The following is a 25,681-nucleotide window of genomic DNA, read 5'->3' on the forward strand; positions in this document are numbered from 1 at the left end:
ACACACCTTTAATCCCAGCACTTGGGAGGCAGAGGCAGGCGGATTTCTGAGTTCGAGGCCAGCCTGGTGTACAGAGTGAGTTCCAGGACAGCCAGAGCTATACAGAAAAACCCTGTCTCAAAAAAACAAAAACAAAACAAAAAAATCAGTTTTTAAAAATAAAAAGTACTTTATTAGCACTACTCGAGCTCAAATGCTACGAGCCCTCTGGTACTCTACACAGATCTTTGCATTTCCTTTCATCCTCAAGACAGAGTCTCACTGCCTGGGTGGGACAACAGTACATTTTCTCAAATTCCTCTAACACTTACTCCATGGGAAGGCACAGAGAAGAAATGGCCGCAGTGAGAATGTACAGTGTGCAGGGTGAATATTCAGACACACTTGAGTGAGCCTGCTACTCCATGCAGGAAATGAAGGTAGTTCGAAGGACACTGGAACCATACAGCCACATTGGGAGTGTTCACAAGAAGGCAGAAATCTGAAGTTTGTAATATAAAATCATCCCACATTGGTGAGCATATCCATTCCCCCTGTGGTAAGAAGGAGACAACAGGGATCGAGGAAAGCTTGCTTTAACTCACAGATGGGGCTACACTCCCTACACAGGAAGGCTGGCAGCAGAGCATGGCTATGGGGGCTTGCTCATATTCCTGCACATCGGGAAGCAGAGATCCTCAAATTCCATCCCTAGCCATCTACCTTCTCCATCCAGGCCATTCTTTCTAAAGCAGTGGTTCTCAACCAGTGGGTCATGGATTCCTTAGGGGTCTAACCACCCTTTCATGGGGGGGACACTCAAGACCATCAGAAAACATAGGCTTTTACATTATGATTCATAATAAATAGTAGCAGAATTGCAGTTATAAATAATGGTGGTGGGGGCTCACCACAACATGAGGAACTGAATTAAGAGTCACAGCAATAGGAAGGATGAGAGCCACTGTCCAAAAGGTCACATAGTGTTCGCAAGTGGTGCCACCAGCTGGGGATCAGGTATTCAAACACACACACATACACACACACACACACACACACACACACACACACCCCAATAAGAGACTTTTATCTTCAAACTATAATAAGTGCTCAAATTATGAAACAAATCATCAAAGCTCTTTGTTAATCAAATACAGAAGGTAGGGCTGCCAATGTGTAATCTCTAGTACACACTTACCAAGCTGGAGGAATAGCCAAAGATCTTTAGCGCAATAATATATTCCTAAAATCCAATCCCTGCTTCACAGTTTTAACGCCCAGATTTCCATGCTACTCTTTATCTGAATAGCAATGATGCTATAGAGATGCATAGCAGATCTGGGCTGGGAAGATCTAAGTGTGCTAAGTAGCAAGTATGAAGACCTTACTTGCAACTCCCAACACCCACCAGAAAGCCAGACGTGGTAGAGAGCGTCTGCAAACCCAGCTGCGGAAGGAGACACAGGAGGATCCAGGTGGGTCGCTCAGCAGCCACTCTACAACCAGTGAGCTCCAGCCTCACACTGCCTCAAAAACAGGGTGGAGAGTAACAGAGGAGAGACCCAGGCCTCTATGCAGGCATAGACGCAAAGAAAAGGGGGCAACTCCAGTTTAGATTACACTTAATTATAATAAATTACGTTAGAAGGAGGCATCATTTTAAAAGTCATATTGTCATAATTAAACGAGATAGGTAGAAAAAAATAAAGTATCCGTAATAAACAAAATACAGTTTAAATGTTAAATGGTACAAAAAAATCAGAATTGGTCAGGGCAGATGAAACGGTCACTCTGCAGTAGAAGATGGAGGATGGATAAACACTCTCTACAGTGGAGGAAATGTGATGACCAGCCTGCAAAAGAACAGGAATGCAGAAAACCTGCTGGAGCTGGTGGAACAGAGCCCCCTGCTGGCCACTGGTCGGATGTACACAATAGGTTTTATAATGCAAATTTCAGGATCTTCCATAAAATCCGACCTTTTCATTGTCTTAATCAGCTGGAAGCGAATGAAGCTCCACACCCCCTTTTGAGGTTGCTCTAACCTAGTTACAGTGGAACCTGGAAAACTCGCCAAAATCCACACTGCACAGAGGATCTGCATCGCCCCTCTGTGTGAAAGTCAGCTGAACCTGACAGAAGAGGGCCCCTGCTCGGGTTCTGAAAGCATGAACATCCTCCTTGAAATAGGAGGAGGGTTTCAGATGTGAAACTCAAAACTCAAACTCCACTTTAAATCTTCAGTTTAAAACGGACCTTTGGGGTGATGATGTCTGTCACACTCTGTAACGAGGACTCGAAAATAAAATTGCCTCTTGAACATTTTTTTAAAAACCTTCGATAAACTTCAGTTATATGATGGTTCTTTTAGGATACAAATAGATCCTTTTAATTGAGATGGTGAGAAATCACTTTGGCCGAAGAACTTGAAATATTTACAAATGTGTATATATATATATATCTTCATGTTACTTTAAAGGCATGTAAATCAGGTTGTCTTCAAGTTCACTTCTTGGCAGTGGTGTCTCGCTAGAAACAGTACAGCTGAGTCCCACAGGGCAGGCTCCTGCGAAACGTACCCACCTTCCAGAAGGCAGGTGATGGCAGCTGCCTGCTTAAGGGAAGTTTCTTCCTGTGTACACACTTTCCTCCTGGGAACTAACGGGTTGGTCTCATCGAACCCTGCAGGAGCCTTCACGCATGAGCACCGAGCCATCTCTGTGTGGGTCTTGGCTTCCCCTCAAGTATGTTTTCTTTAGAGAAGCAACAAAGTCTTGACTGTCACAGGCCACCTATACTTCTTCTTCCCGTAGTGAAATTTCCGGAGCCGGTCACTAGCCATTATTAATAGCAGCTACCATGCTAAGGCCAGCTGGGGAGCAGTGTGGCCACGTGATGCGCCCTGAAGAATGTGTTTTCTTTATGCCCATGAAATAAAATTAAACTGGAACAAATTTCCATGGACATTTCAAGACCTAAGAGGCGGAGAGAAAAGTTCTCTCCACTTTTTCCGCTGCGGTGTTACAAAACAGCAACAACCACAAAGCAAACAAACAAAACCTGCAGTGAATTGAAAAGTACACAAGTAACCTGAAATATTTATTTTAGAAGTGATGTCAAGAAATAATGAATAACTGTACTGAACGATGTTCTCAACAGAACTCACCGATCACGATGGAAGACTCACAGTGGTAATAACCATTGCTCTGTTTTTTCTTCAGCATGGAGCAGAGATCTATCTGGTACAATAGTTCTTCTCCAAATCTGTGGTCGATAAATTGTTCATACAATCCAGGCTCGATTTTTCTCACTCCCTTGAAAGGACAAAACAAATCCATGTCAGGCACTCATTTCACTGGGCAGCCAGATCATACGTCTATCAATCTTTCAGAACCTGATAGTACATTTTGGATTCAGAACTGCCTCCCAGCACTTGAAAATAGATGCCACAAAACTGTTGGGTTTTTTGTTTGGTTTTGGTTTTGGTTTTGGTTTTGGTTTTGGTTTTGGTTTTGGTTTTAAGTCTCTAGGCTTGGGGAGGGCTGTATTTAAAGCCATCAATTAAGAGTGCTAATCTGATGTGGTGCACTTGAAACTCAGTACATCTTTAAGCATCAGAGCTGAGAAACCATGAGATGAGACAGATCAAGGGCAGAGCAACCATCAGGGGCAGAGTAACCATTTGCACCATGGACCGGATGGACCGGTGGTTTTGAAGCACTGCGGATCTGTATTTCAGAGGGAGGGGAACCTTCTCATAGTACACAGGGCAGGGAGACCAGTGGGTCTTCTGCATCTTTCTCCATCTGCCTCTCCTGGTTTCCTGTACAGCAAGGGCAGCAGGTGCTGACGACTGTAGCAAGGTCCTCTTGGTGCTACTGTAACCTCCCGGCAGGAAACATCATCCCCTCTCCTCAATACGACAGTGTCCTGACACTGCAACCTCAAGAGACCCAAGACACAGACACTGAGTTTTACTTTTTCTACTAATTTTGACTTTCTACTAATACAATTTCCCCTATTAATAATAAAGATTTCTAGAAATTCCCTATGAGGACAGGAGACCATGTGGTCTTGTTCTATTTCAGTTTCCCTATGCAAATGAAAGTCAGTTTTTAATTTTCACATGAATATGGTTTTAGCCTCAGTGCTTCTTAAAAGCCACTTCCATTATTTCAGTAAATTTGCCACATCAATATTAATATACAGATTGCAAGATGCTTTCGTTTCTACATGCTCCACTGTATGAAGTATCATGTTATTTATCTAGTAGGCTGTTGCCCTTGATAGTTAATAGTATAGTAAGAAATCCTTGTGTTGCGTGTTTAACTGCTCCCTGCCTCCCCTCCCCCCACTTATAGCCCTTCTCAACTCAGTTTGAGAACTCTATTATACCTGCAAAGGCTGAACACTATGGGATATCCCTGACTCCCCTTCATAATAAAAGTCCCAGGTCGATTTGGGATACAAGGAATACATGTCAGTATAACAGGGGTGATTTACAACAAGCCCACAGCCAACATCCATGTAAAGGAAAAGAGGGAATAAGAGAATGCTGTCTGTTCTCTCCATACCTATTCAATACAGTACTTCAAGTCTTAGCTAAAGCAATAAGACAACTGAAGAAGATCAAGAGAGTATATACACATGGGAAGGGAAGAAGTCCAGCTATCTTTAGTTGACGATGGTATGATAGTATTTATTATACATAAATGACCCTAAAAATTCTACCAGAAAGCTCTATAGGGCTGATAAACACGTTCAGAAAAACAGCAGGATACAAAATCAATACACAAAAATCAATAGCCTTCCTATATACGAATGACTAACAAACTGAGAAAGAATTCAGGGAAACAACTCTCACAATAGTCTCAAAAATAATAAAATATTTTTGGGTAATTCTAGCCAGGAAGGTGAAAGACTTGATTAATATAAAATAATAATAATAATAATAAAAAATACACACACACACATATATATATATATATATATATATATATATATATATATATATATATATATATAACTGAAAACAGCAGAGAAAGACATTTAAGAGGATGTCAGTAGATGGAGACACCTTCGTGTGCTGGTAAGATTACTATAGTAAAAAATGGCCATTGTGAGAGGCCGGGTGTGATGGCGCACGCCTTTAATCCCAGCACTTGGGAGGCAGAGGCAGGTGAATTTTTGAGTTTAAGGCCAGCCTGGTCTACAAAGTGAGTTCCAGGACAGCCAGGGCTACACAGAGAAACCCTGTCTCAAAAAAAAAAAAAAAAAAAAAAAAAAGAAGAAAGAAAGAAAGAAAGAAAGAAAGAAAGAAAGAAAGAAAGAAAGAAAGAAAGAAAGAAAGAAAGAAAGGGCCATTGTACAAAAAGGAACCTACAGATTCAATGCAATCCCCATCAAAAGCCCAACACAGTTCTTTACAGAATTTGGAAGGCCAATTCTCGGCTTCATATGGAAATACAATCCCCTACCCCCAAGATACTAAAATAATCCCAAGCAAATAAAGAACTGCTGGGGGTATCACTATTCCCAATTTCAAGTTGTACTCCAGAACTATGGTAATAAAATCATCATGGTATTGGCATAGAAACAGACATGTGATCAATGGAATTCAATTTAAGACCCAGAAATAAGTTCACACCTATGGGCACCTGGTTTTTGATAAAGAAGCCAAAAATACATAGTGAAAAGAAAAAAAGACAGATTGGTCAAATTGGTTGTTTGCATGTAGAGGAATGCAAATAGATAAATTGTTATCACCCTGCACAAAATTCAACTCCAAATGGATCAAAGAGTTCAACATAAAACCAGATACATTGAAGCTGACAGGAGAGGACGTGAGGAGTAGTCGGCAACACACCAGCACACAGCTTTCTTTCTAATCAGAACACCAATAGCACAGGAACAATGACAATAAGTGGAACCTCATAAGACTAAAAAGTTGTTGTGTGGCAATGGATGCCATCCGACAAAGCAGCACACAGGCTACAGAATGGGAAATTGTTTTAAATAACTACACACCTGATAGAGGGACAATATGAGTTTATATGAAGAACCCAAAAAATTAGATGTAAGAAAACAGCCCAATTAAAAATGTGGTATATATCTAAACAGAGAATTTTCAAAAGAGAAATGACAGATAGCCAAGAAACACTTCGAGAAATGTTCAACACCCTTAAGGCATCAGGGAACTACAATTCAAAACCCCTTTGAGATTTCACCCTATACCAGTCAGAACAGCCAAGAGAGAGCTCTGACAGCTCCTGCTGGCGAGGAAGTGGAGAATGGGGACCACTCATCCATTGTTGGTGGGAGTGCATGCTTGTGCAGCCACTATGTAAATCAATGTTGGAGCTCCTCAGGAAGCTGGGTATAAATGTGTCCCTTAGGCAAATACTCAAAGGACACTACAGAGCCACCTGATCAACCATGTTCACTGCCACAGTTTTCATAGCAGCCCGAATTGGAAACAGCCTAGATGTCCATCAATGGATGAATAGATAAAGAAAACATGGCACATTTACACCAAAAACTCTTACTCAACTATTTTTTTAATGGCATCATGAAATTTGCAGGTAAGTGGATGGAACTAGAAAAGATCATCCTGAGTGAGGTCACCCAGACCATATAAAGTAACATCTGGTCAGAGGCCAGTCTATGGAAGGCAATTATGATATATATTAGCTTATATAGATTGTGTAGATTTTAGTTGGTAAGTCTTTAATAAGCAAGCTGCAATCCATATAACCACAGAGGCTACAGATAGAGTGAGGGACCTGGGGTGGGGAGAGAACAGATCTCCCTAAGATGGGGAGATGGACAGTTATGGATGGAGGAGGGTAGGGGTAACTGGAATGAATGGGAGGATCAAACGGTAAGGGTGAGGGAGACAGGTTAAAAGAGATACGGATAAAACTCAAGGCCATTCGAAAAATTGTATGCAACCTAATGCAGTAGAAGCTTTCTAAAATATATACATGTATGAAGGCTACCTAAAGGAAACGGCTTAATAACAAAGGAGATGGGCCCCAACTGGATAGTTCTCACCTCCAAATGAACTTTCTACTACAGGAAATGAGTCATAGCTAATTGAGTTGCTGGCCATATGGATCCCATTGGGAACTCCCAAAAGACCCAGGGTACTGCCAGGGCTATTGGTTGTTCTCAGTGAGAGCAAGGCTCTGTCGCTGCAGACAACATGTACAACTCACTAAACATGGAGAAGTAGAGCTGGTGCCTAACAGAAGCCCTCACGCCTACTGACTAGTTCATGTTCACGGTTCAGGAAGGTGCTCTGCACATTACCAAAGGAGAAAGTTAAACACCAACCCAGCTACAAACTCTTTAATCTCCAGTGGTGTCCTGCCTGCAAGATGTGCTAGTGCCGTGGGGGCACTAGGCCTGTGGGAGTGACCAGCCAGTATATAATGAGATTTAAGCCACACCCTGTGAGGCGGAGCCTATCTCCAACATTACCTGGAGATCAGATAGGCCAGGGACCTAGTGGAAAATCAAGTGCTACTGTTCTGCCAAAGAAGCAGTCCTCAACATGTGCACCTCCACCTCTGTGGGATAGCAGATATCCTGCATGCAGGCGCTTGCACTACAATTCACGACAGCAGCAAAATTACAGCTATGAAGTAGCAATAACTTTATGGTCGGGGTCACCACAACATGAGGAACTATCCAAGAGTTGCAGTGTTGGGAAGGTTAAGAACCACTGTGCTAAGGGCACACGCAGCAGTAAAAATAACTCCTAGCAATATTCTGCTAGACTCATAGGTCAGTGCCTTGCTCAGTGCTCAGCCATCATGAGAATCTTCCTCCTGCAGTAGATGGGAACAAATACTCACAGCTGGAAAAATGTGTGGAGTGAGAGACCTTGGCACCCTCAGTACTAAACAGGATGCCTCTGTCAAATCCTTCCCCTCGGGGCTCAGGTAACCCTGCAGAAAGAGGGGTAGAGCCAGAGGGAATGGAGAACAGACCGGAAAGACCGCTAGACCCAACAGGATGTGTTTTGTGTCTATTGGGTTTATGATGTTCTTTAGTGCCAGACTCTCCTTTACTTCTTCCAGTTGACCTTTGTAGAGGCTAGATTCAGGCAGAGCACTGAAGTCACTCTCCATCACTGTGGGGGGTTGATGTGTGGTTTTAGAGCCAATAGAGGTTTTGTTTGCTAGCTTTTAAATAAAACCGGGTGTCTAATATTTTTTTAAAAGTTCTGAGAAAATGACAATGATTTTACTTGTCTTCTAAATGCTTTTCTTTCTCTGTGTGTGCATGCATTCATGCATGGTTGTACTTGTGCATGCACGTGTATGCATTTACTCATGTGTGTGTGTGCATGTGTGCCCGTGTCGTTTTATTCTCATTTAACTTAGTTAGTTATTTGGTAAGTTACTTGGATGGGGCATGGCTCAGTGCATATTTGGAGGTCAGAGGACAACTCAGAGGGAACGGGTCCCCTCCTCCCCGTGTGGAACCTGGAGATTGAACTTAAAGTTTTCCGGCTTTCCAGAAAGCACCTTCACCCACCAACTCACCTCAGCAGCCCCAAAGAAATGAGAGATACAAGAACGCCTGCAAACCCACCTCCTCCACTCATGAACTGTAATAAACGACAAACGCCAACTGTTTTACCAAAATTCTGCACAGCTGACTTCTAATGTTCACCCTAGGTGTTGACTTCGATTAGCAAGTAAAACAAAAATTCCATAACTCATACCATACAGAAAGTGCACTTAGAAAGGCATGAGACCTTGGGAGGGTCTGAAGCTCTGTCTCCTGGTCAAAATAAAAAAAAAATTTAATAAAGAATCTAGAAATAGGTGAGAATTGCTTAATCTTAAATTTACTGGGAGGCCGGCATCATCATTGCTCTCTGGAGAATGTGCTGGGTATGGGTAGCCCATCTCTTTTCTCATAAACCTGAATTCATATCACCATCCAGCTCTGGCAACTGGTGGGTTTTTGTAATAATAAAGGGACTGGTGTGTGCTATATAGGAAGACCCTGTCTCAAAAACTAATTAAATAAGAAACAAAAAGCCCTCATTCTGAGAAAATTGGTGCCTATATTAAAGTCAGATATTGCTTGAGGCAAGGCTAAGAAAGGTCCTATTTTTGAAAGGGATCTATAGGATTGCCAAGAGAGCCTCAGACGTATCCCCGCTCAAGGTTATGGCTTCAAGTGCACGTGCGTGACTGGGGGTGATGGCACTGTTCTGGCTCAGGACTTCCAATGACTCCCAAATCTGTCACAGGCCAGCTCTGCCCTTCCTAGTGTGTCCTACTGTTTAAAGGTAGAAGGTATTAACATGCCAGGAAAGCTCAACGAAAAGCCTCAAATTGTGACACCCAGGGAAACACAGCCTATAATAAAATCTAAGTGTGCTGAGATTGCTTCAAGCGTAGAGAAACTCCACAAGGGACATCTCTGACAATGTTGTGCTAAGAACACTACAAACTCGGTGTTTGAAGCATGCAGGATGTCGGTCTAATATCCCATATGAAGGCTATTTTCCCTGGAAATTAACAAGGACGGCATACGGTTCAAGGGCTTCAGATATACAACTGTGCTCAGTATATCACATTCGTCAGGCATGATGACACTGAAAGAAGAAATAGAGGCTAAATACAGATGGCGACTGTTTACATGTATGAAGTTGTCAAAATAAACATCATTCTAAGTAAATTAAATATTAAACTCTGAAGCAATTCCCTCGTGGAAATAAGTATCAAACAGAAGGTTCCAAGGTTGTCTTAATTATTAGAGATGACCCAAGATTCACTGCCTTCTGGCACCCTTTCAGCCCCAGAAAAGATCAGTGTTGGTCAAGGTCATCTGTCAGCCCTTGGGGCGTGGCCATGAAGCTCTGAGCTGTTTCACGAGAGTGTACCTTGGCACCCAAACAGCCAACTCCTCAAAAATGCCGCCACAGGGGCCTTCCCGTATATTTAGAATTGTCTGATGGTGGAAATCTAAATGATAAATAATGGAGACTATTGACTCTGGAAGCACTTGCAGCATCATTCACATCAACTCAGTGATATACATCATTTAAAATGTGCCCAAGGATGTTCAGACTTCCATTACTGAGCATCCAAATCTATCTTTAATGCGGTGAGAGATGTGGCATAAATAAGAAAACTTACACAGTAGCTCACAACAGATGTAACATCTTATTTGTTATGATAATCACAATTTACATAAACAAATAAAAAGAAAGAATTGACAATAAGCTTAATTTTCAGGATCTCTGCTATTTTTTTAATTCCCAGATACAATTAGTTTTTAAAGAAATATGTGAGACAACTCAAGAAATTCCTGCAACAATGACCTAAAACCAATGTTAAAGATGTATTAAGAGCTGAACCAAACTAGACTAACCTTTTGGGCATCGGCTAGTTAAAAAGCAATGATAGCTTCTTTACTGGAGTGGTAGAAGGCTGTTCTTCAGTGGTGTGTTAAAACTTTTTAAATTACTTTTAAATCACTATTCTTATTAAAAATTATCCTATTGGTACTCAAAATGATATTTTAAAAAATTGGAATCAGCATAGAGAAGTGAGAAAAATGTCAGTTTGAAATTCCCCATCACCCCAGCCCTCTTACTGTAACTATAATTTCTGGAGTTTACACATGTGGTTGCATCCGCACAATGATAGGAAACATTTATCCCTGGTGAACTACAGGCTTCCTCAGCTTTTCTCAGTCAGAACAACTGTGCAAAGTCAGACCCACCCCAGCTTGCTTATGACTGACACAAGCTTTCATGGTCCCACCTACTGGCTCAGGAACAGTCAGGATTCTCTGCCCAGCAAACAACAGCAAGCTGGCACGAGACCACTATGTGCATACAGGAAATGGCTCTCATTCCCTGTGACTAGGGAAGAGAGACTGCAAGAACTCCTAGGAGCTGGGGAGATGGATCAGCAGTTAAGGGCACTCGTTTCTCTTCCAGACGACCCGAGTTTGGGTCCCATGTGTTCTGGCTCACAACCTCTTGTAACTACAGCCCAAGGAATTTGCTCCCTTCTGGCTGCTGTAGTCAGCCACACAAATGTGACATTCATTCACATAGGCACACATAAATAAAATAAAATAATTAATAAATATAAATAAAAACAAATATTTTAAAAGAACTCACAGAAGTTACTTAAACACAGAAAAAATATGCAAATGACTCAATTCATTTAAAAAGCCCCTTTCTTACTATAAGTAGTAAGAAAGTATAAGTCTCAAATGCTAGCAGAAATTGTCTGAGTTCTAGGACAATGGTTTCCTGAACACATAATGGTTCTTTATTCTGTATTTTAATCAAGAATGTTTACATAGTCCTGTATGGGATGTTTCAAGTATACCTTCTCCATGGTCCCTCTATTTATTAACTTGCCTCCAGCACTCTGGCCTTGTTTGATCTTGTGACTTTAAAGAAACACAGAACGTCTTTACCTATATTATATACAATACTCTGCTTTCAGGGAGTAGCAAACAGAAGCAAAGCTGAGCCCCTCTTGGCACTTTTCTCTCTCTCCGTCCTGTCACTGGAGAGGAGTCCAATGCTCCTTGATGACATCAAGTGGCAAAGAAGACAGTCACTGAGAGAAAGCCCTATAGGACAAGCCACTTCACAACATCCCCAGGAGGACCATAGTTGCTGGGCCCAACACTTCTTTCCAAGTGTTGCTGGCATCGCATCAAGCAGAAAGAAAGAAGTTTGGCTTTAGCTTACAAACACTCTAACTGGGGCTCTTTTATATAGACCTGGCCATGTTAATCACTGGGACATGGGTTCTTATAGCTGCAGGCACAATATGATCCCTGACAGAACACTGAGGTGCCCACATTTCCTACCCACTTCTCACGAATGCTCACGCTTCGTCCATTAAGCCAGCCTTGGTTTCTCCTTCAGAAAGCTTATCAAATCTATCAGGAGAGACCGTGTACTGGGCCAGACAATCCCGATTGAGCTTGCATGTGGCTTTGTAAATGAAGGGGGAAAGTAGGGGCCCTATAGCAGAGGCATCCAAGAATGACACCCCCACCCCCACCCCATAGAAGAACTGGCATCTCCACTCTCTGGGGTCAAGATCCAGCTGTTCATGGGCCAGAGTTGCCCTGTGGTTGCTGGAATAGAAACGAGAATCAGCCTATTCCCTACGTCACATCTGTTTTCCCGAGGTTTTGCTCTTTGGCCCATGTTCTCCTGAACTGAACTTAACAATTCATTTCTAGACACTAAGGATAATTATCCCTACATCGAAAGTTTTCAACGCAGATGCCCTTTAGACTTACAGCCTGACCTAATGTTTCTGTCTTCCAATGCAATAACTTCCCCAGCTAACCAGCCCTTTCTTTAAAAACATCCAGTGATTAATGTAAGCAAATAATTGATATATTAAAAAAGAAAAAGTTCAGGGCATGGAAAGATAATGATGCTGATCTCCAGAAGACTATTTAGAAATAAGGCCATTGGGGCTGGAGAGATGGCTCAGTGGTTAAGAGCACTGACTGCTCTTCAGAGGCCATGAGTTCAATTCCCAGCAACCACATGGTGGCTCACAACCATCTGCAATGGAATCTGATGCCCTCTTCTGGTGTGCCAAAAAGCAGCTATATTGTACTCAGATAAATGTAATAAATAAATTAAAAGAAAGAAAGAAAGAAAGAAAGAAAGAAAGAAAGAAAGAAAGAAAGAAAGAAAGCAGGTCATGCAAAAAATCCTGACACATCAATTTTACCTTCCATTGTCACAATGGCCTACATATCACAACTTTCTGTATGGTGATAAAAATGCATCCTGCAATGTATAGTCAGAAGTTCAGAGCACAGGACCATACACCCAAATTGGATTTTCTACAGACTAATCTTCAGACCTACCATACACAGTACAGACACACTCCAAGCAAGAGGTGGCCAGGGTACAGAGACTGTAGAGCCCAATGAGTTAAGAAAGTAGAGACAAATAATTTAAGTATACCTACAGACATCACTTTTTTTCTTTTTCAAGAAAGTGGCAAGGCATTCTGCAACAATCCTGTGTACAGGCTCAGTGTGCCCTCCTCATCCCTGCTCAGGAACTATCAGTTTCCAGGACTGGCACTGGCCACCCTTCTGCCTTCCGGTCACCTCCCATCAACAGCCTTCTCAGCATAACACTGGCTTCCACCAATACATCTGTCCTGATTGTGCAGAGGACTTCCAGCTGTGCACATCATCAAACCCAGTCTCACAGTTGCTATGCAAGGTAAGTTTATTTTTAACATTTATTTGTAACCTTCCTCTTGTCCACATACCAAATTTAAATGTTTAATTAATTGCCCCCCTTCTCTACTCCTGATGCAATTACCCTGATTGCATACATGCTCCAAGGTACTTAGGGTTATCTTTGAAACACATTAGTGTATATCTTTGAAATCACATTACATATGGCTTTTAGAAAAGCACAGTAAAAAAAAAAAAAAAAAGAAATGTCATGAGAAGTAACTTCCACATTCACTTTTCTTTTAAAGATTTTAAAGATAAAAGATCATTCCATTTTTCAAAAGTATAGTAATACTATAGTAATAAAATAAGCAATGTACTCAGTAGGAAATGAAAAACTTAGGTAGAAGGAATTAATATCATGGGGTGTTAGAGCTAAAGAAATTACATAACCTATACATCGTATTAAACAAAATATAGTTTGGTATGGTACCAAGAGTTAAGAATGCTACTGTCAGGATGGCTTCAAGGACAAAAGTAAGATTCCTGTAGCTAAACATGACTAGCTGGTGCCACCATTACAGCTGTGCCAGGCAGGCTTTCTTACATGGGCACCAGGAACCCAACTCGGGCCCTTATGTTTGCACATGACTGACTGAGCCATCTCCCCAGGACCTGTCGTCCTGCTCCTGAAGTCTTCCTTTTCATACAAATGAGGCCCAAGTGAACTGTGACAATAAAGTGACTCCTACATTTAGGAGTAGGGAATATAAGCCCAACATAAATTAATCACATGTGCGTATTTTCAACCTTCACGTTTGCTCATATGAAGAAGGGGTGGTCTCCAGAAGAATACAGCGATTCTTTGTGTGGGTAATTATAGTTAACAGCAGGCAGTTGGCTGACGAGCCTGTCCATCACTCCAGGGATAAGCCTTTACTGTCGGACCACACATTCTCTTTTGCCTCCACCCAGCATTAACCCTGTGGAGGCAGGCCAGTTCCCTGCAAAACTGTAACAATCCATTTTCTCCTTTTTCCTTGATTAGGACAATGAACTTAACCACTAGGCCATGCATGTTCCAAACTCCCTGAAAATAGCTGTTTATGGGGGAAAACAATGTTTCTTGTCACTAATGGTAACATTTGAAACAAAACACTTATATTTAGTAGAGTTAAAGCAAATGTTGGTAATATTAATTAAATTGGATACTTTGTTATTATACCTTTTTAAAACAAGTTCTAAAAATCTACTTTAAAATTTAAACTTAAAGTTTTTGTCTGTGGGTTCAAATACTAGTGAGTAAAAATGTTCATAAACACTGTATTTTTAATAGAAAAAAAAGTTTCAGTTAGGCCTAACCTACCAAGATCAATTTTTACATCCCGAGTGATCAGGTGACCTGCCTTAAATGTACACCATGAGTGACAATACTCCCGGGTTGCCTGGGTTTAGAGCATTTTGCCATGCTATATAACATACATGACACAGACTGACTGCACCCACAGAGAGGCAATAGGGTACCGCACAGTGGAGATGGGGTTACAGTCAGGAAGATGGCTCCAGAGGAACAGCAGGGAAATCGAGGAAGCCCCAGGCCCAGGATGCTCAAATCACAACATCCTGGATATATCAGCAATCTGGCCTTTCAGAGGGATGCTCTCAGTGAGTGATGTGAACTGGAGATGCCGGTACACACTGGATGTCAGGGAGGCACACACGTGTCTTGCTCATCTGCTTGTACGTTTTCTCCGAGGATCAGACCAGCAAGTTTCTCTGGCACTCACCACTAAGCACAAACAGCAGGGCTCTCTTCTATTCTGTGATGTTTGAGCTCAGAGATTCCCAGAAAACCTCTCAGCCTATTCTCCATCCAAGCTCAAACTATTAGGAAAAAATCTAAAACCAACCACAGGCAAAGGCTAGCTGACTCATGGCAAAATCTGTGGGGGAAATTTGCTTTTTGACATTGCCTTCTTCTTTAACAGTGTGTTCGTCCCCTTTCTGAGAGAAATTTAAAAAAAAAAAAAATGCCAACAGTTGCTTTAAATCTCACTCCGTTCTTGTATTTACTGCTAGGTTAATTGTGTCATTTCTCTCTAAGTCAATCAGGACCAATAGGAGGTCAATGAAGCAGGAAGATAGCTTTCTATCTACCCTGTGTGTTTCTGTGGTGATCAAGCTAGCCCCTGTTTTAAATTACTATGTTTCCATGGTGATCAGGCTCCACCCTGTTTTAAGTTACTCCACATTGTATAAAACAGTGATTTTTTTTCCAGCCCAGGGGGACTCCATTTTACAAGCAACATTTTACAGACACCAACACCTATCCAGTACCACCCATTCACTGATAAACAACGTGGTCCTGAAAGTAAAAAGGCATCTCCTGCAAGCTTAGTTACATAGATTGGGGCCATATAAGCACACGGACATATTAAAGACGTATCAGAAAAACAAGCCAGGAATTTATCAAACATACCAGACCCTCACCCAGACCTCATAAAAAGATCTAAGGCTGAGCCTCCACTCAAGCTGGCAGTGACTGATGGGCAAGGAACTCCCGGCTGTCCTCCAGGCCACCCGGCAGCTCAGTCCCACACTGCTGTTCATCTCCCATGCAGACCAATCCCGCCCTTCACCTCTGCAGTCTCCCGGATCCTACATCTCATCCTTGCAGCTCGCCTCGGTCCTGACACCCAGCTCACGCATGACTCTACACCCTAACTCAGAGTTTCCAACTAGGTACATCAATCAGATCACGAAAGTGGCCCTCTGCCTCGGTATCAGCTCCCGGCTTCTCCAGTTAAGGGCCTCCGGGAACTCCGTGAACCCTTTTCTGTCATCTTTAACTCTTGTATCTATTTCCATAACCTACATATATAGATGTAGGTGCACAGATATAATTTGAAGTGTCTGACTAAAGTGTTAATATCAGTAATTAAGATGGCATTAAAACCGGTTTTCCCACAGCCAGCTGCTAGAGGAAATTGACATCACGTGACAAACTGCAGCCAATGAAACCTGCAAAGCCCATGGGTTGTTGCTTTTTAATAAATTCTGATATTGTAGAAACAGACGAGCTCTCAACAGTTCAGATTGTTAAAGATGTTCACAGTGCAGAGGCAGAGAGTCTACACTCGGGTAGGTTCACCTTTTCAGGTGCCATCTCCAATCTTTAGACAGTCGCACCCTTGACTCGGCATTTATCGATAGATGGAAACTGATCACACAACAGCCCAACATGTAAGTGGTGTGCTCGATGGCATGCCGACAGATGGCAGGGAGAGCATTTCAGAAGAAATTATAAATCCATCTGATGTCCTTGAATGTTTAGAGTTAAAAGGCCATCAAGACAAAAAGGGATTTGCTTTAATGTACCTTATAATGTAAAAGTGACTCAGAACGGACTATGAACTATGCATAGTTAGGCCACTAGCACTGGAGTGAATGCTAGCAATACAGCTTAGCAAAGTTAGTCTGCTCTTAGAATCTCAGGAATGGGCTATTCCCTCTGGTTCCACAGACGGTTATAAAACAGTGTGTGTCTGATCTTCTGGGAACTGGGTGGAGGCTGTGGTAGACTGTCTCTAGATTCTCTGATATAGAACTTTCTCCTCTTTCTCTGCTACAGCTCTGTGAAGCTTCCTCATTCTGTCTGCCATATCAGAAACTCTACCCTTACCCATGAGTCCACCAATTATAGCTGTAGGGGCTGCTTCCTTTTCTAAAAGTGATACCCCTGAGATGCATCTCCTCATTGGCCCCTCCCACACCCTTTTTGCCTTCTTCCTCTGCAGTGAAAATCTGGAGTGACCCCCATCTTCCACCCACAGGGCTGCTTCCCAACCCAGAGACTTTTCATGCAGTCCTGTGATATATCCTAGCCTGTTCTGACCAGACTTGCACATAACTTGGTATCTATAATAACTTTCCAGTTTTACCTAGGATGCCGAGTATGTACTGGCATAGCAGCACACACCTGTAACTCTGGCACTGGGTGGGGCAGAGTTCCTTATAAGTTTGAAGCTAGCCTGGTCTACACAGTGATTCTCAGCCAGTCAGGAATAGCAATGAGATCCTGTGACAAAGCCACAAAGATTGTATGCCACAAAAATGGTTGTATGCACCATTTCCCTATTGTTGTCATAGTTGTGTGTATTGTAAGGTTTCTAAACTGCCACCACCTTTCTAGAAGAACCTGAGGACATTCCCTCTGTCACTGTCCTTCCATACATACAAGAAAGCCAGCTGGAGGTTCAAACCAAAACGAAAACCTCTCTCTCTAAAATGAACTCAGACTATTGATCAAAATTCTTACCATGTAGAGATTTCAGGACAGGAACAAAGAATGCTTGCCCCGTGATTAAACACAGAAGACATTATGTGATTTTTCTTGGGTTATAAAACAAGACAATTCATGTCACTTCAATTTTATTACAGAGATTCCCCCTCAGAGAGCAGTTGCTTTGGTGTCCCCTTCATATGTGATGTAAAGAGAGCCACCATTGGGCTGGGGCTGGACCTTAGTGGGTTGAGTGCACAGGCTCCATTCACAATGATAATGAAATATTTTATGCCCCCCCCAAAAAAAACCCTGTTACAGCTCAGACTGTGAATTTTCCTTTAACTTTAACATGGATAATAGCTTTTGGGGTCATTAAAAGATGACAAAGACTACACGAAAAAAGGAAACCTAATCTCTAGGGTTGTGTCTCCTACAATTACCAGTAGGTGTACTGTCTATCCTGCTGCCTTACAAGCAAGATTGCCTCTGCTAATCTACAGCCCTTTTCTGCCTAGCACACCTCTTAAAACACATACACACACAGTCATCAACCCCAACAAAACCACCACCAGTGTCTTGGGGATACTTCAGTATCACACCCAAAATTATTTCCAAATGTCCTTCTAGCATGTCAAGCCGAAATATAAAAGCTATGGCCTGGTGAGGTGGCTCAAGGCCACTTGCTGCTAAGCCTGATCACCGGAGTAGTTAGCTACCTGGAACCCACGTGGTGGAAAGAGAGGACAGACTCCTGTAAGTTGTCCTCTGATCTTCATATGTGTGTGTACACCATGACATTCATGTACTTACTTACACACGTGCACACACACAAACAAGTATAATAAAAAACAAATTTTTTTGTTTGTTTGTTTTTTTCAAGACAGGGTTTCTCTGTAGCCCTGGCTCTCCTGGATAAAGCCTTATGTTTCTCCTAGACACTAATGAGCACCCTCCAAGGTGATAGAAAGCTTACATCCTCGAAAACCAGTGGCATCCCTCACTCCTGACTTATCATCTGACCTGCCCATAACCACTTCTTACTAAACTCAGTCACCAGGGCCATCTTCCATTGGAACCCAGCAAATATTAGCCAAGTAAGAATCTTTGATATGCCGAGGGGAGTTCATGAATCTAGGGATACTGAGGTCGCCATCAGAAAGACCACTGGCTAAGAGAGCACTGGGAAGTCGCTCTTCACCTCTGAAAGACATTAACAGACACAGTAAATGTTATGCAAAGCAACCTCCCAAACTTCATGACAGATCTCTGGTGACGGTGCATTCTAAATTTCATTTACTTCCTTATACTGTTATAGGGTCCTTATATACACATGCTGAAATCACTGGTATACTTTACATGGCTCACTTAAATGTCCCTCTACCATAGTCATCATTCCTAACCGTTCTCTAGCACTGCTAATGCTTGCATGGACATCTTCATGCACAAAGAACTTCCTTATTAAGATTATTTATGATAATATCAGCAACAAAGGCATCTTGGTTAAAGAATACACATTTATATTTCATCTTACATCTGTGAGTGTTCTATCTTCGAGTACAGGTGTGCACCAAGTGTATGCCTGGAGTCTCTGGAGGTTCAGAGGAGGACAGCAGATCTCCTGGACCTGGAGTTTCAGATGTTGTGAGCCACCATGTGTGCTAGGGACTGGACCCGAGTCCTCTGCAAGAGCAACAAATGCTCCCAACTGCTGGGCCGTCTCTCCAGCCTCAGTAATATACCTTTTTGCAATGTTTTTCAATGCTGGATACATGGTTGACAACTTAAAGAGCTGTTCCAACTCTACAAGCCACTATTTATAATCCTTGCTGTCCCTGTACCAAGAACTGATTTAACAAATGTTGGTCTCAAATACTGTGACTGGCACTAGAGGCACTAGAGGCACTCCACTGTTCTAAAGGTCAGTCTAGGCTATCCTGAGAGCACTAGACCTCAGATTCTACATCAAAAATTAGTTCTCTAAGATGACAGCAAAGAACTGCTGACACGGTGATACGTTACTGCCCAGGAGGAGGTGTCCAATGGAAAGCAGCAGGCCAGGCACCTGGAGGGGTGGAAGGCGGAAGGGGGAAGGCGGAAGGCGGAAGGCGGAAGGATCTAAACAGGCAGTCAGAAGCCCCACCTTGTTGTGGTAACTCTCCAACCCACATATGCCCTGGCAATGAAAACACAACTCAGTTAATATGATTACATGCTGTGTGCCTAGATTAGAGAGATCTACCACTACACTATCATCTTCCACATCTATGAGACCCTTTAGAAATTGCGGTTTCTCCAGGCCATGTGCTTCTGCTCAGCTTTTCTTCTTCTTCCTCCTCCTCTGCATCCTCTCCCTCTTCCATTTTCTCCTTCTCTCTCCTCACCTTCCACTCCAACTTCCCTTTTATCTGCCCAATCCTCAGCTTTCCTTTATTTTACAAATTAAGCAGGTTTACAGGAAATCACCTGAGGGCTGAAGAATTCCATGTTCACAACCACTCACAGGAGAACAGAATTAACATCAGATATAATTAGCCCCAGGGCTCTCCACAACAGCACCTTTATGTAAACTTTCAGTTCTCTGTGATCAACCACACTTTAAAAGTATTGAATAGAAAATTTGAGAAATAGCTTCCCTGGTGATACACACCCACAATTCTGGGAGACAGAGGAGGAGAAGGAGGAGGAGAAGGAGAAGGAGGAGGAGGACCAAGAATTGAAGGCCAGCCTGGGCAACTTAAGGAGGCCTCATCATAAAAGGAGGCTGACAGTGGGCACTAGAACCCAGTGAAAGATATTCCAGAGAGAGAGAACGTACCAGTCTTGAATTATGCACCTTTCTGAGCAGCATGAGACCCTCTGCTACCCGGCCCCACCCAGGATGGGAATCAACCCTTTACCAACAGAGTCACACTAACTACAGGGAGCTCCCCGTAGCCACTCGGTCACCACATCTGAGATCAGACCGGTTGTCTCGGCATCACAGAATTTAAGTAATTCTTACATTTACATAATAAAGGCCCCAAAGTGCACAGGGCTGATGCTGGCATTTGATGTATCGAAGATAAACCCCTCTGAGTGAGTAAGCACACATGTGGGGATGAGAACACATACAGTGATGAGTGGTGGCTGTGCTGTCAGGCACTTACTGGGGGCCTTGTTGCATCTCCTCCATGGAGAACAGAGAGGATGCGGTAATTTGTTCTCCGTAGATTCAGCCTTCTAATCTAAACAGAATGCAACCTGGTTTCAAGTTCATACATCATTCGAGCAGAAACCTTCCATCTTGATTACCAGCCTAGGTCAAAGCAACCGTCCCCAGCACGTAATCGCTACCAAATCATGGCTTCTAATAGATGCTCCCCATATTTATAAATGAACTTGGGTGACCTGCAGTTGGCCGGTGAGAGGGAAGAACATGAGACTGAAAATAGACACAGAGACAGGAATTAGAACTCGAGGACGCAACCTCGCTTAAAGCATTTAAACCTGAGTGCCACATCCCTTCCCTCTGGGGGAGACGAGGGAGTCGATTCTACGCAGCTAACTGCCAAGAAACCACATGCAGACAGTCTGAAAGGCTGAAATCCAGAACCTGGGCAATTAAACATCCATTTGGTGAACGTCGCTGGGTGCTCCCATTGCAAGTTGATATCGTAAAGACAAAGCAGCATTTATAATAGGGGAATTACCTTCACAACCGAGTTTTCACTCTGGGGTTAAGTGGGAAACCACTTGGAAGACGACGATCCATTGACAGCAAAACAAGAAAGATAGTGAGTGAGAAGCAAACAGTCTATAGGCTCTGCGGGCTGCCACTCAGGGCTGCAAAGACTAGTACTTACATAGTCATTTTACCAAATGAATTTTTGTAATCATGCCTCATGGTCACGTTAATCAATTGTTCACATAACTATCAACAATAGGCAAGATATCTTTTTGAGGGCGTCTTTAACAACAGTTTGTAGACAGCACATAAGCACAGGATAGATCACTCAAACCCATGCTTAAAGAACAAAAAAAAAAAACAGTTCTGAGAACAGAACATGCTAAATTGGGCGGGGCGGGGCGGGGCGGGGGCGGGGAGAGGTTGCTACTTACTAATAAGCATGACCTTCTTCATAAAGCTGCAAACAAGCCTTAACAAGGGCAGAGGAGAACGCGGGGCTGGGAGTGGACACTGATCTGTACGCTCATCTCAGAAATTCTGCTATAACAGAAGTCAGCTGGTGAGTTAAATTGAGTAAGAAACCCCTGGGCTAAAGCGCGAGACTGTCTTCCTCAGCTTGGGCTTGAACCGCAGACTGCAGTGAGCAGCAGGTGAATAAAGGCCAGCTAGCATGGGGAAAAGCCCCTAGAGCTGAAGGAGGCAGAAGACCTAACCAAGGTGGCACGAGTGACCTCTGGCACCATCTAGAGGTTTCTCCTGGGAGGAGTCGCAAAAGAAGCCACAGCAATCAGAGGTGTCGCTGTGCACCTAACAACCACGCAGCAAACAAGCTCTAACAGCTTCCTAGAAACACTGAGATCTCCGACACCCTTGGGTTAGAACTGAATTGACCAAGGGTCCCAGGAACAAGAAGGTTAGGGCGCCAAAAAATACAAACTATCATTTACACCCCTAACTACGCTGCAGCCTGCTGTGCCCTGCAAACCAAGGCCAGCGTTACATACGAGCACCCACCTTCTTCCTGAGCATCGGTGCTTTGGACAGCTTCATAAAGGTCAGGTGGGGCTTAAAAGTTCTGCTTTCTCCAGCTAGGATGCCTTTTTCCCGAAATGTTCTTTTCGCAGTCTCTGAAGAAGATAAAAAGAACACAAAAGTGCTACTGTAACACACAGTTATCTTTAGTTATTAAGAGGTTGATTCAAGAGATGACTAACTGTATTATAAGGAAGATCATATTATGGTTTCCAATTTGCATTTTATGGGTTTTGTGTGTGTGTGTGTGTGTGTGTGTGTGTGTGTGTGTGTGTGTGTTTCTCATGCTTTTTTGTATTCGTTTTGTTTTATTCTGGTTATCTTGTTTTATTTGCCTGTGTGTTTCCTAATGAGAGAGAGAAAGGTGGGGAGGATCTGGGAGAAGATGAGGAGGGGAAAACATAATCAGAATTTATTGCATAAAAATATTCAATTAAAAATAATCATCCTCTGTGGAGAAAGAGGAACACTCCTCCATTGTTGGTGGGATTGCAAGCTTGTACAACCACTCTGGAAATCAGTCTGGCGGTTCCTCAGAAAACTGGACATAGTACTACCAGAGGATCCCGCAATACCTCTCCTGGGCATATATCCAGAAGATGTCCCAACCAGTAAGAAGGACACATGCTCCACTATGTTCATAGCAGCCTTATTTATAATAGCCAGAAGCTGGAAAGAACCCAGATGCCCCTCAACAGAGGAATGGATACAGAAAATGTGGTACATTTACACAATGGGGTACTACTCAGCTATTAAAAAGAATGAATTTATGAAATTCCTAGGCAAATGGATGGACCTGGAGGGCATCATCCTGAGTGAGGTAACCCAATCACAAAGGAACTCACACAATATGTACTCACTGATAAGTGGATATTAGCCCAAAACCTAGGATACCCAAGATATAAGATACAATTTGATAAATGCATGAAACTCAAGAAGAACAAAGACCAAAGTGTGGACACTTTGCCCCTTCTTAGAATTGGGAACAAAACACCCATGGAAGGAGTTACAGAGACAAAGTTTGGAGCTGTGACGAAAGGATGGACCATCTAGAGACTGCCATATCCAGGGATCCATCCGATAATCAGCTTCCAAACACTGACACCATTGCATACACTAGCAAGATTTTGCTGAAAGGACCCAGATATAGCTGTCTCTTGTGAGACTCTGCCGGGGCCTAGCAAAAACAGCAGCGGATGCTCACAGTCAGCTATTGGATGGATCACAGGGCTCCCAATGGAGGAGCTAGAGAAAATACCCAACGAGCTAAAGGGATCTGCAACCCTATAGGTGGAACAACATTATGAACTAACCAGTACCCAGGAGCTCTGGACTCTAGCTGCATATGTATCAAAAGATTGCCTATTCGGCCATCACTGGAAAGAGAGGCCCATTGGACTTGCAAACTTTATATGCCCCAGTACAGGGGAATGCCAGGGCCAAAAAGTGGGAGTGGGTGGGTAGGGGAGTAGGGGGAGGGTATGGGAGACTTTTGGGATAGCATTGGAAATGTAAATGAGGAAAATACCTAATAAAAATATATAAAAAAAAAAAGAAGTGAGGAAGGAAATGTTCTCCTTCTGAGAGGTATTTCTTAATGACTTTGTTTAGTAGAAGGATAATCTATTGCTTAGCCTGGGTACTGGATGGTCATTATACATGTGTTGCTTTCGAGATAAAAAATCTCCCCTAATGTAAAAATTATGTGGATTTTTTCATCTGCACTCAATCTTATTCTGGAGGGAAGCTCATGAATAATTAAAGAGGCTGTCAATTCTTCCTAGAAAGACAGAAATTCCTTCGCACACTAAATCGAAAATCACACAACAAATACATCGGGCACCCTTCAAATGACAATGTGCTGTGCTTCCTAAATAATATGATTTATCGCTCAGATGAGAAGGAAAAGAGTTGCCTAAAGAACAACTCATTGAAATGTGTTTTATGGGGCAGCAAGATGTCTCAGTGAACCTGAAAGCATTTGTGCCCAACATAGACAACTGGAGTTCAAACCCTGAGATTCATATGGTGAAAAAGCCTCCTATGGGTTGTCTTACACACACACACACACACACGTAATCAAATGTGTAAATACATTTTTATAATACTAGAAGTCCATGCTGAACACTGAAACAATTTAATAAGCAACACTTCAATGAACCTAACAAAAACAGCTTTATCTTTTTGTTTTAGATTTTACATATTTATATACATCTTACTAAAATGAATTCTTTAAAAGTGTGGCAGCAGTAAATTTATACTTAAAAATAAAGAAGTCACTAAACATTGTTTCAAAGTAAACTATTAAGCTGATTTTAACAGAATCCTATATTTCTAACTGCATACTCATTTTTGCAAACCTTGTTTCCCTTTCTTATCTCTTAATATTTCCTCAAACTCTGATGCTGTTTATACAACAACACCGTAATTGGGACTCTAGGAATTAGGGTCCCTGACAGAAATACCACAGTAAGAATAAAAGCAGCCCACACCAATAGCCAAAGCATCAGGAAAACAACTCCTTTCCAGGGAAGAACTACCTCTCAGTCGTCCCTCGGCTGATATACTGACACAGAGTACACTACCTAGCTTTTCTTTTGTATTTTCAATATTTTATAACACTGTTATGAGGAAGCAGATCAGACAAAGATTTTTCTAACTACAGCTTTGAGGAAAAACTGTAAATACGTTCATTTTTATACACATACCCTTAAGCACGTGCATATGTATCTATAGGTATGCACATGATGCAGACATACACACATAATGTGTTTTCCTCTTAATGCAAGCCAATTTAGGGGAGCATAGCCAAGCTTTATGGCCAGGGCTCTAATTTTAAAAAAGACAAAACACAGGGGAACATTATTTGATGGTGTCTCCCAGCTAGAGAACAACTATAGAGGAATAAAATGTACAGGGAATAAAGTTTCCAATTTGATTATGTGAAAATAATGGTAATGGCTTCATTACGACATTTCCTATCCGTTACCCGTGTTTCCCACCATTTCCCTTCCCCGCCTTCCTCCTTCTCTCAGCATGGTCCTTCGTTTCCACACACAACCCTCCTTTTCGATTTCCAACCACACAGGTTCTATAGCTGCAGTGCCTTGAACGAGAATTTCCCACGTGGGCTCATCGATTTCAACAGTTAGTCCTCAGCTGCTGGCACGGTTTGGGGCAGCTCAGAAGATACGGCCTCCATGGAGAAAGCATGCTGCTGGAGGTGGGCTTTGAGAGTCTAGAGACTTGGCACTCTCCGGTTCCCTGTTTACGGGACTCATTTGCCATGGAGGAGGTGAGCTCTCAGTCTGCTCACACTGTCTGCTGCCAGTTCTTCCTGCCACGAAGGACTTGTATCCCTCTGGAACCAGAAGCCTAAATAAATTCTGTCTGTAAGCTCCCATGCTTACTTACCCGGCCAGTGTCGCCTGATATGGCCACAAGGAACCAAGGGTTCCAAGTTGGAGGGGTAACAGCAAAACTGAAGCTGTGGCAGTTTTACC

General features: G+C 42.6%; 1 protein-coding gene across 19 annotated transcripts in view; it reads right to left on the reverse strand.

Annotated features, from left to right (window-relative positions):
- Positions 1-25,681, reverse strand: part of Akap7 (A kinase (PRKA) anchor protein 7) — a 130,128-nt gene that overhangs the window by 48,376 nt on the left and 56,071 nt on the right. For 12 of the 19 annotated variants that reach the window (XR_380067.3, NM_018747.5, XM_006512788.4 and 9 more), the window contains 2 exons: positions 22,161-22,273; positions 3,146-3,293 (listed from right to left, as the gene is read on the reverse strand). Coding sequence is in view for 11 of the 19 variants with exons in the window: in NM_018747.5 (NP_061217.3) it covers positions 3,146-3,293; positions 22,161-22,273 (261 nt within the window). In the remaining 8 variants the exon portion in view is untranslated. Of the gene's footprint in view, positions 1-3,145; positions 3,294-21,168; positions 22,274-25,681 lie in introns of all 19 variants that reach the window. The other 7 variants (XR_001779547.2, XR_001779546.2, XR_380068.4 and 4 more) reach the window with 3 other exon arrangements.

Source organism: Mus musculus, chromosome 10 (genome assembly GCF_000001635.26).
Source record: "Mus musculus strain C57BL/6J chromosome 10, GRCm38.p6 C57BL/6J".
In the NCBI taxonomy this organism is placed as follows: Eukaryota; Metazoa; Chordata; class Mammalia; order Rodentia; family Muridae; genus Mus; species Mus musculus.